We start from the raw sequence: 15,000 nt of genomic DNA, 5'->3' as shown, positions 1-15,000 counted from the left end.
TAAAACTTGGCAATTTTATGGCAAAATTATCAGAAAATATGATAAAGACATCAGAAGAGTTCTAACTTGTATAGTTTTAGAGCTGTATGGATAGGGTCAACTATAATTTTGTTTAAAGTATACATAATATTGATCATTTGGAACTTTTCCGAAGTGTAACTTTGTGTCTACAACCCATACAAATAACACGAAAAATGCTTTCTAAATTATTATCAATCAGTCCCGTGAGACCATGGCTTGTTATTTCTAGTATTTATTTGAGAGAGAGAGAGAGAATGTGTTAATCTACTATCCCTATGACATAACAATGAAACAATACCTTAATTGTTAAAAAGCGCGTGAGGATTTGTGTCATCAGTCATCGCGAACAAGGTTGCCAGTTGGCCACGTGTTTGTCAAATATATAATTTTGTTTCTTTCATTAAATTTTATTCATCTATTTTTGTCTCAGTGACACTTATCCTAGTCTATTCAATTTTCTGTTTGTTAAAATTTAGTTCATTTTAAGTGGGCCAGTCTTAATAGTAAAAGCCATATGATTTTCTATTTAGCCACTTTTTAAGTCGAATTTGGTCAGGTTAAAGTCTGACCATCTGGCAGCCTTGCCTCGCTCACGTCATTTTCGTGTCGCGCGATGGGGGAGCAAAATGACGTCTCCATATTTTCACTCATTGAAATGCAAATTGAGTTAATGTTTTGTGAGAATACGGGAAAAGTACTTATCATAATCCAATGGAATTTGAAATATAAATAGAAGAAATGTGCATATATAACCTTATGAGCGACAAAATCTCTCCTCTTTGTAGTTTAAGAAATATTGTATACTCTAAAGAGTAAAAATCTATTTTTAACGGTCTTCTGGTAATCGTACGAGTTTTGTCGCTTGACATAATCTAAAATAACATCTTTTCTAACTGTTTGCCAACTTTCAGTCATATCCATTGATAAACAGCGTCGTAATTATTTTTTTAAATATCATGTACGGAACGGCTTCGTCCCATATTTTGTCGCAAATTTGGGCACTTCGTGAGCGAAAAAGAGGCCCAAAGATTTGTGCTGGATAGTCATTGCTACATTTTGTATAGGAAATACTCTCAAACTAGCGCAAAAAAATTGTCCATTACAACAATGTTAAATCAGGCCCATAGTTGCCTAATAATCAGACCTCAAGAGAAAAGAATGGGTGGCGCTGAACAGAGCTAGAGCAAAGGTGGGAAACACCGCCACCAACCTCTTTAAATGGAAAATCTCACCGGGCACTGAATGCCCATGCGGTCACCCCAGACAGACCATGGACCACATCCTGTCCGAATGCTCGCTGGGACCTCACTGCACCAATGCTGACCTGAGGGAATGCAACCAGACTGCCCGGGACTGGCTGACTCACTGGCGCGACAAGATATGATGATCAGACCTGCAAATATGTGCATCTAGATTGCAATAAATGAATTTTTCAAGGGCCATAACTCTCAAAGACAGCACTCAATATTTTCATAATGCCTATTACTATTATTCAATTTGAAAAGAAATCAAATGCCTATTACTATTATTCAATTTAATCGTGTATATAAAAGAGACATTAGTACTTAAACCCGACCTGAATAAGCTGTATTTTTTCATATTTTTGAACATATGAACGTAAAAAGTTGTCTCGTTTGTAACTGAATTCAATCCATATAAATAAACGACACACAAGAGATAATCATAGAATCTCTCTGATTAAAAATGATTAAGACTAATTTTACACATTCTCAACATTTTTGAATAATGCCTCAAAGACCTTTCAAAATCCATGACGAGAAATTGATACTGAAATCTTTATACAACCGAGAATATATACAATTAGTTTTAATCATGTTTAATCAGATAACTGCTCTAAACGATATTTTATGATTATCTATTGCCGATTTTGTATATGGATTAAATTTGATTACGAAAGAGACAACAAATTTTTCACGTGTTTCTTGATTTGCAACGATCAATTACTCTGAGACCCAGTTGTATACATTCAACGGTACACCTGATCCATCCAGCAGTTGTATACGTCAGTGGTACATCTATCTGTTATCTGAAATACCGTCTGACCCCGTTGTATACATTCAACGGTACACTTGATCCATCCGGCAGTTGTATACGTCAGTGGTACATCTATGTTATCCGAAATACCGTCTGACCCCGTTGTATACATTCAACGGTACATCTGATCTATTCGGCAGTTGTATACGTCAGTGGTACATCTATCTGTTATCTGAAATACCGTCTGACCCCGTTGTATACATTCAACGGGACATCTGATCCATTCGGCAGTTGTATACGTCAGTGGTACATCTATCTGTTATCTGAAGTACCGTCTGACCCCGTTGTATACATTCAACGGGACATCTGATCCATTCGGCAGTTGTATACGTCAGTGGTACATATTATCTGTTATCCGAAATACCGTCTGACCCCGTTGTATAAATTCAACGGGACATCTGATCCACTCGGCAGTTGTATACTACGTCAGTGGTACATCTGATCCACCCGCAGTACTAATTTGATTTCTAATAAATAATGGTTTGATATCAAATGGGATGTCAAATCTGGGGTCAAACGTGTAACAGACGATGATATTTCTCATTATAAATATGACAGCTAGACATTTTGTTTTCAGAATTAATTATTATAAGCAACCACATAGCATTTTAAATTCAGTAAATTTGACCTTGATGAGTTTGAAAAAATCACTTTCCATCCATCAAAATGCGTTTAAAATGTCAATGCGTTATTCTTGAAATATTGAACTAAACAAAATACACCAAATTTATGTTTATGATAATTTGTGATTAAACAGCTTGTTTTAGCTTATATTTCCGAACCGCTCTACAGTTATAATCTGCTATACCAAATAAACAAGTTTACAAAAATAAAAATCCATTGATATATCATCATAGGTGCACTTAGCAATGAATAAAACAAGTCCAGAATATAAAATTACTTCTTTTATATTTCCTTTCCGACACCAGAAATCATGAGAGGGAGTATAGAGAATTGTTTGTCATCCATTCTGATTATTGTGACATTTGCCTTGTCTGTATGCCGATGTCAAGACCAAGACCAAGGTTGCACCATAACAGCCCGTCCACATAGACAGTGAGTTAAAGACGCCGAGAAAAACATGTATAATTTGTAATTTTAAAATAGTGTTTTACTAATCCTTAATTATTTATACTTGTTACTTACCTACCGCCCTTGCATTGACTTTACTGAAAGCTTTGTCTCCCAAGGGACGTGATTTGTGAGCGCATTCATAGGACGAGTCCGGCTACCGAACAATGTTGTTTGCTCAGGCGTCAACGTGAATTGACCATGGTGACTTGTGGTCAACTGATAATGATTCAATCATGTGGGGAAAGTGATTATCCATGTAGCAATTTGAAAGGCCAGACAACGATTTCCAATCGAAACAATTATGAAATATTATTGAATGAATGTTATCGTGTTCTCCAAATTATTATTATTGTTGCTATCATTGATTGTTGAAGTGTTTCCGTAGTTGATTGATTGGTGTTAGCGGGCAGCTGTTGTATAATAACAATCAACTATAACTCAATGGAAACACTTCAACAATGTCAAAAACAATAGCAATTACTACGACTACTACTACTACTACTACTACTACTACTACTACTACTACTACTACTACTACTACTACTACTACTACTACTACTACTACTACTACTACTACTACTACTACTACTACTACTACTACTTCTACTACTACTACTACTACTACTACTACTATACTACTACTATATACTACTACTATACTATACTACTACTACTACTACTACTACTACTACTACTACTACTACTACTACTACTACTACTACTACCTACTACTACTACTACTACTACTACTACTACTACTACTACCACTACTACCACAACTACTACTACAACTACTACTACTACTACTACTACTACTACTACTACTACTACTACTACAATTTCCACAATATTCCGATGAAAGCCAAAGAGGCCTGAAGCATCGGTATAGACAAGACTACAAAATTTGCTCCAGTGTTCTTGTCAACATGCCAAACACTATTTATATCAAATTTGTTTTATATAATATACTGACACGAAAAAGTTATGTCACCCCTGAAATAAAGATTGAACAGCGTATTTTGGCTGCCTTTAAAAGTTGTCTAAATTCGGTACACATCACCCGAACATGTTGTCAATCTTATGCAATTAAAGGTTCATGGATATATATATATAATATATATATATATATATATATATATATATATATATATATATATATATATATATATATATATCTTATATCACGTGGTCACACCAAAAAAAAACCCGCGCCGCTCTTTGACGGCTTGTAAGTATCTCAAAACTGTTCATTAGATTTCTTTCAAATTAAGAAACCGATGAAACAAACCATCATGAATATGAATTGAGAAACAAACAGGATGCGGTGATTTTTCAAAACCGTGTTCAAAAATACATTATAAGGGAAACATGACGCAACATTGCACAGAGAGAGAGAGAAATGGCGATATAATATTATGATGAATATACATAAGCACATTTTTTTAAAAGTAGTCCTTGAGATCCATTAGGCCCATGGAGCCGGAGTTTATCTCGGTTTTGAAACGGGCAATAGCAATTGCTTGTTATCCCTTGGATAGGACGCTAGTCTACACAAAGTACATTCTGCCATATCTAACCGACCCAGCTACCCAATCACTGCTGGGTGGACAGGGGGATCAGAAAAAATCTCGACTGAACCCGGGATGGATCTCGGTCCTTTTGAAGCGAGTGCTCTACCAACTGTGCTATGCGGACACATATATAAACATTTATAATCGTCCTCATAGACTCATATTTTATTTTAAATTTTGAAACGTATCATAAAGCTGTTTGGCTGTTTAGTTTTTAAAGTGCGTTATCATCTTCAAGTTCGGTTAATTTTGTTATTTTTCATCTCAATTTTCCTACTTCGTTTTCGCCACGTGCTGTCTTTTTAACATTCTTGCACCCCCACTGTATACAAGAAGCAAGTAGCGTAACATTTTTACATTTTCTGTTCATCTTGACACCTACCAATTTTCTAATGCCAACTTGAATCAATAATTCCAACATACATTGACAATGCCCAGACCTTATTTTGCAACGCGTGGTCTTTCGGTAGGACACATTAAAGTAGGTGCCTCAGCCATCAATGTAGCCGCACAGTTCAATTTTACCAGATGGGTAATTTGATAATTGAGAAACGTCACCAGGTCATTCAGACAGTTAGCTAGAGATCAATAAATAAATTGGAACAGTCTTGCCACCTCACAAACTGAAGCGCCTGCTTTAGGGCTAACCCACACCGGAGACTGACTCCGAGGACCCGGCACTGCCGTCCTCTGCCGTCTTCCGGATAAAGACGTCGGGCACGGACAAAATACTAAGATTAAAGAGAAGAGCCGCTAGGCCTACCCATACCAAGCACCCGACGTCCTCTGCCGTATTTTTTTTTCGAGCTTGCTATTGGCAGGTCTAGCGGCTCTTCTCTTTATTCTTAGTATTTTGTCCGTGCCCGACGTCTTTATCCGGAAGACGGCAGAGGACGGCAGTGTCGGGTAATCGGAGTCCGTCTCCGGTGTGGGTTAGCCCTTAAGTCGTCCAACCACATGACCATATGATTTAGATTAGCTTGTAGCATTGACAAATGAATTTTCAAAGAAATTATTTAAGTTGGGTTTTTTTATTCAGTTGAAAGTCAAGTAAGATAACACAAATAACTTTTTTTTATTATTTGCCCTTCATGCTTCATGTAAATAGTAGGATGCAAAAAGGTTAAAACAGCGCGTTGATATCATGTAGAAGGAAAATTAAGGTAAAAACAGAAAATAGTGCAGATAATGACACTGTTCATAAAATCAAAATCTACATATTATCCAAACAGTTTTAAAATAAAAATATGAGAAGGTGAATCTGGTACTATCTATGAAGGAATGAACTAGTTGGCAACATTAGATGAAATTAAATTTTTAAATTAAGCTTTTATATAGCGCACTATCCACTAAACGAACTCAAAGCGTTTTACAAGGGGCCTGGACAACAGCAACACTTAAATGATCCTCATCTTGGCTTTTTGCCTAAACCTGGAACCTCGCGAAGAAGAAGAAGAAGAAGAAGAAGAAGAAGAAGAAGAAGAAGAAGAAGAAGAAGAAGAAGAAGAAGAAGAACAACAACAACAACAACAACAACAACAATAGCAACAACAACAACAATAACAATAACAACAACGACCACGATGACGACAACAACAATAACAATGGCACTAACAGTAGCAGCCAGATTAGAATGTTAAAAATAAGATTAAAAAATAATCAGTCTTTGGCTTCCTTCATTAAATTGTAAAGAGATATTAAAAGAAAAATGAATTGACGATATCTTCGAGTAACTTTTTTGTTTGTTTGTTTGTTTTTTTTTCTTCCGTTCACCAAGGGGGATATGTGGAGAAAAGCTTGCCCAAGCTCACGCCAACTTGTGCTTTTTGCTTTCTATTGCTTACCCTGGAGTTTTTAACAAAAGGTCATCAATATCGTCATCATTCATGTCACTGCCTCCGTCATTCATCTCAGAGCAGGGTCACCGCCGAGTCACCGACAAAGGTCATTATAAGGTCAGACGCATGGCTGATAACGAGCTCCTGGAAAGGATCTACAGTATCCCGATGTCCGTGTTAGCGGAGCACAGCCTCAATGAAGACAACTGGCGGTCTTTTGTGTATAAGAGAGGTAAGCTGATTGGTTATATTATATACATATTTATATATATAAATACTTCCACTTCCTGATGAGAGCAACGCTCGATAACAACGTTGTAGAAGTCAAATAATCTTAATTATCTTTCAAATGTTAATAAATAGCTCCTTTTATCCTAAAGTTGAGCACTATTATTTCATGGTTTTTGTTTCTATAATTATATATTATATATATATATATATATATATATATATATATATATATATATATATATATATATATTATGTATGTATATGTATATATACGTGACTTGTTGAATTCAATAACTAATCCATTGCTCACAATATTATCCAACTGCACGTTTACTGCGGAAATATTGATCGGCAGGGACCTGTATATAACTGTCTTTCTATGTGAAAACACGTATTTAGAATTTTGGCCAGATAACTCGTCCTTCAAATATCGATCGATTAATAGATAATATAAGATAACTTTATTTATCTGCCTCTATCGCCTCTATGAATTTACATTGGATTTTACCATTGACTAATTAATTTCTAAAAATTATTATTATTAATATTGGCTCCGACAGGTCTGTTTCATATATATATTGCATAAATCAACCTGCATATAGATATAACACCATTATGACAATGTAACTATCAATTCATCCCTGAAATTGGAAACTGGGAACTATTCAGAGAACGTAGGTATGAATTTAATTTGTGTTGCGAACGCCAACGGGTGAAAACATTTCTGATGATGTAAGACAAACAGAGATGTGTCGGAAATCATTTTTAATGGTATCGTGAAAACCAGAACATTTTTTATGTTTCTCGAATCCGGAAGAGTTCGGCTCTAAGTCAAGACACAAAATAAAGAAACGAGACCTCGAGGCCTGTACTTCAGTAGATTTTCTGGATAAATGCTGGCTATCGCATTTGGATAATCATAAGATAATCAAGTTTTCATTCACAACGAGCTTTAAAAATTATTATTATTTCAGACACAAATTTTTTCAGTGATATTATTTTATATATTATTATTCTTATTTGTGCGGCTATGTGGTCTACTGGTATGACACTCGCTTTCGGATCGGAAGGTCCTGAGTTCGAGCCTCGATCGGCGCATAATTGAGTCCTTGGAGAAGGGACTTTACTCACATTCTTTCACCGTACTCAGGTGTAAAATGAGTACCTGGCCATTAACAGCGTTGTCTCTGTCCGAAAAAAATTGTAATATCGCCTAACAGGTGTCATTTCCCGTCCTAAATGCTAAATGTTGCTGTTGGCCAGGGACCTGTGGTAAAGCGCTTTGAGCATGTTTATGGATATTGCGCTATATAAAAGCTCAAAACTCAATTTTAACAAGATGCTGCACGAGTTGAACTCCTCACCCCTGTATTTAATTCCAAGTGGCAAAAGGCAAATGGTTATTAGGTCTGTCCTGACCTTTTCAAAACGAGGTCAACCGATCAGATTGCGTCGTGCATTAAGTGTGTTCTGAATAGGTCAAAGCAGTGACACACTGATTCTCTAATTTGAATTATTCTTATTAAATCGATGATTCTCCCGTTACAAAGCATTAACCAGCCATGTTATTTCCTGCCTTATACCCCGTTACGTCCCCTTGATTATTAATTTATTTCCAGTCAACGAAAAGGCATGAGCTACCTTAGTTCATAGGTCAAGCCTAGTAAGTGGCTATGGGTCTTCGGTTCAAGGTCATCGGTTGATCTCAGGGGCAAATTAAACTTCATTTTAAATTTTAAGTCAAAACTAAAACCCACTGGAATGTTTATTCAACTATCTAGTTTTCATAAAATATTATACGATAACTGACGTAATTTTCAAAAAGTGTATGCACTGTATGTTGAATGAATATCTCGAAACTCAGACTATTTAAAAAATGGCATCCATAGCTTGACAGATATAGATAGCAACAAGAGGTCATGGAGGAACCATCAATTATTCTGAGTTCCATTTGTATGAAAATAATAAATAACTTGATCAACACATCTGATTATTTTGGAATCTATTGGTATCAGAAATGAGAATGAAGAAAATTCTAAGGTGAAAAAGTGAAAAAATAATTTTTAAAAGTACTTTTGCAATTCATCCTGGATTATCAAGTTAAGAATGTTCGTTTATTTGTTTGTTTGTTTCTTTTTGTTTTGTTGTTTTGTGTGTGTTGGGGGGGTTGTTGTTTTTATTTTGTTTTTATTTTTTTTTGTTGGTTTTTTGTTTTTGTTTTTGTTTTGTTTTGTTTTGTTGATTTCTTTTTGATTTTTTTTTGTTTTGTTTTTTTTGTTTTTTTTTTTTTTTTTGTTTATTGTTTGTTGAGAAAGTGGATGCATCTTTAAATCCAAACCGTTTTTAGACGTAGGATTTAATTAATTGATTATGGTTTAATTAGATTGACAATAATCGTTGGCTATTTGAAGTGGTCAAGGTGGCACGAAGTGGCACGTCTCTCTATATTATGGTGTCAATAATGATGAGGGAAAACGGGTATGGATAAGAGCCACAGAGAATATAAATATCGCAATGTCAGGTTACAAAGCCGGGATCTTATTGATATGACACCGACGGTCTGGCTGAGAGAGAAAGAGAGAGAGAGAGAGAGAGAGAGAGAGAGAGAGAGAGAGAGAGAGAGAGAGAGAGAGAGAGAGAGAGAGAGAGAGGGAGAGAATTTGTGCTTGCTTTCTTGAAAGAAAATGTTTTGCACGAAGAATAATATTTTTTCAAATAGAAATTCATTTATAATAGAATATTATAAGCAACTGGATTTTTTAACGGTTTTGATTGGTTTGACGTAAGTGCATGTGAGGTATTATCGGTCAACCTAGATAAAATCATTTCTTAAAACCCGAAAATAAATGACCTTTACCCCCTCAAGCCAAATAAATATGCTCATGCCTCAACCCCGTACAGGTCTTTCCTCAGACTCGTACTGTTTTACATTCATAATTCATACAGCCTAATATATTTTGAAAAAATAGAAATTGGTTGACATAAAATGAAATTAAATTGATTTTATTTTCGTGTTGGCTACCTTGGCTGTTTTTTTATTTTTATTTTTTTTTTTTTTGTTTCTTTTTTTTTTTTTGTTTGTTTGTTTTGTTTTGTTTTTGTTTTTTTGTTTGTTTGTTGTTGTTTGTTTTGTTTTGTTTTTGTTTTTTGTTTGTTTGTTGCTGTTTTTTTTGTGTAGGTTTTTTTTTATTTATTTATTTATTTTTTTTTGCTTTTTTCTGTTTAATTAGTGATCAATTTTCATTGTTTTCACTACTCTCAGTGAAGTAAATATTGCTGCTTGAAGATCGACAAAATGTGTGTTTGGGGGGGGGGGGGGGAAGACAATGATGTGATAATATTTCATCTCCAGTGTATTTTAAAAGACGTATGGTGTGGCCGTTTCGATTTTACCAAAATACAACGATAGACCTTTGAAAAAAATAATAAACATCAGTGATTCTCATTATTTTTTGTGGCAATCTGTATTACACTTTAGCCAATAGAATGGACGAAGTTGACGTATGTTTACAACTTTCATAAACAAAGCAACATGTTTACAATTAACAAGAAATATCCAATCGTTGAACAGCAACAACGCACGTGGTTGGTGACTCGGTTGGACAACAACTTGAAAACAGATCACTTCTTTCGGCCCTTCTCAGTTCCTGCCTGTTAGATTTCTAACTGTATAAGGGGTAGCAAGAAAATCTGTCCGTTTTGATTCCTCTTTGTTCCCATTAGTCCAGTGGAGTACGTGAGTCAAGAACTGTCAAACTGTTAAAGAAAAGAAGAAAATAAAGCCCTAATATTTTATTGTAAAGAACTTACTAATGCCCCCCCCCCCCCCTTGAAAATGGCTGTAAGGAAAGGGTTAAGCTAAACTTTAATTTGTCCAATATAAAATACCTCTCATCATTTCAAATTGACTTGCCGACTCGACATACAGTCAAACCATCACAGGCTTACTCCAAATTTATCATAATTATTCATCTGTGTATTAACTTGTCTGTACATTTGTTTTATCCCAAATCAGTTTCCCCACACAATTAAATTTCCCATTTGCCATTCTTACAGGAATTGAGAACATGATAAGTCAAGAAAAGAAACCCGATGCAATACAGTACAAAGATCTGCAAGAGTTACCTGCTAGCCCTACCAGAATGTTGATTCAAATCCTTAGCAAACGAAGCCTTCCTTCAGTTCGTAAGAGAAACGTGGGTCTTGTGTGTGAATGCTGCATCAACTCGTGCCTGCCACGGCAAATGGCCACGTATTGCTGAAATCGGTGATTTAATTAGTCTTGGTTTTTTAGATCAAGACTAATTGATTATAATATAGAGCGTCTCTTACTCGGAACTTTTAAGAGAATAAAAATCAGTTAGAGTAACTTTAAGGCTACTAATATTAAGATATATACACTGGACATAGCTGGATACTATGTTACTTTCCACATAACATTTGTCTGTTTTATTCCCTAAATTTCCATTTCGGTCATTGTACCACTAAACAGTTTTTGAAGCTGACACAAAGGTATCCCTTTTCATAATGTGATATCGTGATGATAAGATGAAATCCTAAAATATCTGGTGAGTTGGAACCATGGGAGGTAGAGAGTCACCAACGTTTTACAAGTGGAACCATGAAAGGTAGAGTCACCAATGATTTACAAGTGGAACAATGAAAGGTAGAGAGTTACTAACGATTGACAAGTGGAACCATGAAAGGTAGAGAGTCACCAACGGTTGACTAGATGACAGGCTTAACACTTCTATGTTATGTTCCAATTTTTATTTTCCACAAACCTCAATTCCTTTTCTCAAGTTCCTGTAACGCTTTACTTTCTCCTGCTGATTTTTGGGAAGTTTTTTTTTCTTATATCTCCTTTCTCTCTGCTTTGTCTGACATTGTTTCATACACGCGATTTCATATGTTTAAAGCATCTAAAGACATATTAAATTAACTCATTTCTCTGTACATGAATTTCGTTGATTTGATTCACGATAACAACATTTTAATTGACGGAAAGTTTCCTTAAAACGTTCCCTTTCAAAGTAAAGTGGCAAAGCCTAATGGATGCTTGTAAAAATTTCGTGAGTTACATTTATAACCAAATGACTGTAATAAACAAAAATGTCTTTCACGGAGTTAAATACAAGTATTTTTATAAATATTAGTTATGAAAATACCATAAAATTACATTAAAATCAAGATTAAATGACTGAAATATTTTGAAAAAAAAAAAAAGCAAAATAAGCTTCCCTCGTATTTCTGTCTACTGTATAGTATTGCTTTCAGCAGTTTTCTTGATTTACAAATGCTACATAGGCTGTGAGACTGACACCGAGATTGACACCAAATATAATATGTATCGATATAGCATCGAAATATACGCGTTGCGGTATGCTGTGTAAAATGTAAGAATATCCAGTATAATGAAATAATTAGAAACCCAGGAACCATCTACATTGTAAAATCATGAATACTATTTATAACATTAACCAAAGCATGTGTGATAACTTGATATGATGCTTTTGGAAGGGTTATAAAGGTCAACATAACCTTTAAATACCCTGTGTAATGGACCTTTAGTTGCATATATATATATATATATATATATATATATATATATATATATATATATATATATATATATATATAATGAAACAATTAGTATGATACTCTCAATATGATAACATAAAACATAGTCATATACCTAGCATTTTGTATGCAAATTGATGTCACATTTAAACAACCCAATACTTTAAAAAAATAATAGAAATATAACATTTTCTAAGTCAATGTTGAGTTTGATAAGAATTAAAAATGGCATTAAAGTTGTGTTTATGGTCCATTATAGCTATACGAATTTACAATATCAGATATGAGTAACAATGACAACAATTTGACAACCTCCAGATGGAACAATATAAACATCTGTGTAAGTTTTAAATGGCAAGGTCAAATGCGATTTTTACATTTTCAATATTAATCAACAATTTATTAGTGTCATGCCAGTCATCAAAATCAAAATGTAACGATTTAACTATTTATCTATTGCACTTTAAAGTAAGTTCAATGTTAGAATTTGTTATTTAAAATTTTAAATTATTCCAAAATGATACTGTTGGTGAAATCAGTGAATTCTGTCTTGTAGTAATAGATTTCGTAATTGCCATTTAATAAGTGAGTTGGGTTTATGCCATAATGCTTATAAGACGATACAATTATACTCCATTTCATAATTACCATTTAATTAGTGAGTTGGGTTTATGCCATAATACTTATAGGACGATACAATGTATACTCCATTTCATTTTATTTGTTTTCAACGTTTATTTGTGCTGACGTGACGAAGGGTTTGTACCCGAAACGTCCAAGGTATGTATTGTTCCAACCAGAAGCCTCTCTTTATCACTCTTTCGTTAGTATTTTCACGATCCCAGGCATCAGGCGCCAAAACCGCTCAATGATTATGAGATAACTTTGCCCTCGCTTCCTTTACAAAATGTTATGACCTTTAAAATTTCACTTCTTTGTGGTATAAAAGTAAAAATAATAAACAAAAATGATTATAACAAATTCGAAAAAGAAAAAAAATTACGAAACACAGAACGTTTTGGGCTCAAAATAATGGGGTAGCTCTTGTTTGTTAGGGCGTTCTCGAGATTGTACTCGCCAGAAAGACTTGCCTAATGCTTTTCTCACGTCTGTCCTGAATTTAATTGATGTATTACTGTTTTTATTGTTTTTGTTAGTAGCTGAAGAAGGGCTTTGAGCCAGAAACGTTCTGTGTTTGATACTTTTTTTTTCTTGAAGCTGTAAAATTCATTTTTGTGTACAAAACCTTTTTGAATTCACAGCTCCCAGCAGCTTAGTATCAGTTGTCATATAAATAGTATAAAAGTGTAATCTTTCGCTAGATAGTAGAAATACGCACAATAATTACGTTAATCATATGAAAAATAATTGGCCCGCTTTTCTTAAGGCTGTGTTTGTGTGTGTGTGTATGTGTGTGCGTCTGATATAGTATTTTCTATGAATGCTCGTGTGTTTTTCTGATTGTGTGTGTATTCTGTGTGTGTGTGTGTGTGTCTGTGTATGTGTGTGATAAAAAGTAAAATTCAAATCGCCTTTTCTTGGGCATCGTTTCAGTATTGTTGACTAGATAATGGCATTTTTTGTATTTTGCAAATACATAATATGATCATTTTCATTGAAAATGTATTTTTGTTTCTGATGTTCCTTCATAATAATACAGAAAAGTAAGTGGAGCAGGCACTTATGTTGATAACAACAAGGAATGAAGTCGAATAATATATTGATATTCCAATTTCGATTTAACAATAATGATCAAACTTCAAGAGGTAAATGATTGTGTTGTGAGGTTGCTATTCAATAAATTTCTTCATTCTTACAATGTCCTTTGAACTTCTAATACTTTGAACTAACGAGACATAAAAATGCTGTCGTTCCCTGAAAAAGAAAAACACGTATTTGAAATTTTGGCCAGAAAACTCGTCCTTCAAATATCAATCGATTAAAACGATCCTCATCTTGCGAAAAAAATCCCAAACCAGATAATTTTAATCAAGTCCCAGGTTCGGGAGTCTTAGCCAAGATGAGGGTCATTTTAATCGATGGATATTTGAAGGACGAGTTTTCTGGCTAAAATATTAAATAAGTCTCATTTCAGGGCATGGCAGAATGCGTGTAGTTTTCAGTTTAGCAAAACAAAACAAAAAAGACTAATTGACAAAGTCATGATGGCTATATCTAGATATATAAAGGGTGACACATGAATAATTACACGAGAAAAAGAATGAAAATTAATCAGAATGTGATAGAAATGGCTCGTTTGCAGAATCAATTTCAAGAGAGTAACCAAAGGTAAACATGTGTAGGCATCTTAATATTTTAATTTTTTTTAAATACTAAAATACTAAAATCTGATTTCTAACCAGAGTATAAACATTCGCAGGCATCTTCATTTTTTGATTTTCTTATACTAAAAGACTAAAATCTGATTTCCTACCTTATCTCTATTGTGACAATAGAGAAATGACATACTCTTGGTTTACTTTAATTTTAGGCAAAATAAAAATGAATATTTCTTTGATGTGTCATTGGTTTTTTTTTCTCGTTGTTAAACCAAAACTTTAGTTTCATTCTTCTTCTTCTTCTTCTTCTTCTTCTTCTTCTTCTTCTTCTTCTTCTTCTTCTTCTTCTTC

The 15,000-nt window shown here is 34.2% G+C and overlaps 1 protein-coding gene across 1 annotated transcript in view; it reads left to right on the top strand.

The window, feature by feature from the left end:
• Positions 1-12,025, top strand: part of LOC144967340 (molluscan insulin-related peptide 7-like) — a 17,594-nt gene extending 5,569 nt beyond the window's left edge. The window contains exons 2-4 of the mRNA XM_078904437.1: positions 3,006-3,132; positions 6,499-6,791; positions 10,847-12,025. Coding sequence (XP_078760563.1) covers positions 3,011-3,132; positions 6,499-6,791; positions 10,847-11,052 — 621 coding nt within the window. The 5' untranslated portion in view covers positions 3,006-3,010 and the 3' untranslated portion in view covers positions 11,053-12,025. The remainder of the gene's footprint in view (positions 1-3,005; positions 3,133-6,498; positions 6,792-10,846) is intronic.
• Positions 12,026-15,000: the final 2,975 nt, after the last annotated feature.

This window comes from Berghia stephanieae, chromosome 3 (assembly GCF_034508935.2).
Source record: "Berghia stephanieae isolate SIO BIC M18660-M18661 chromosome 3, UCSD_Bste_1.3, whole genome shotgun sequence".
Classification (NCBI taxonomy): Eukaryota; Metazoa; Mollusca; class Gastropoda; order Nudibranchia; family Aeolidiidae; genus Berghia; species Berghia stephanieae.
The sequence above is the reverse complement of the archived record's forward strand: the minus strand, read 5'-3'. Positions and strand labels throughout refer to the sequence as shown.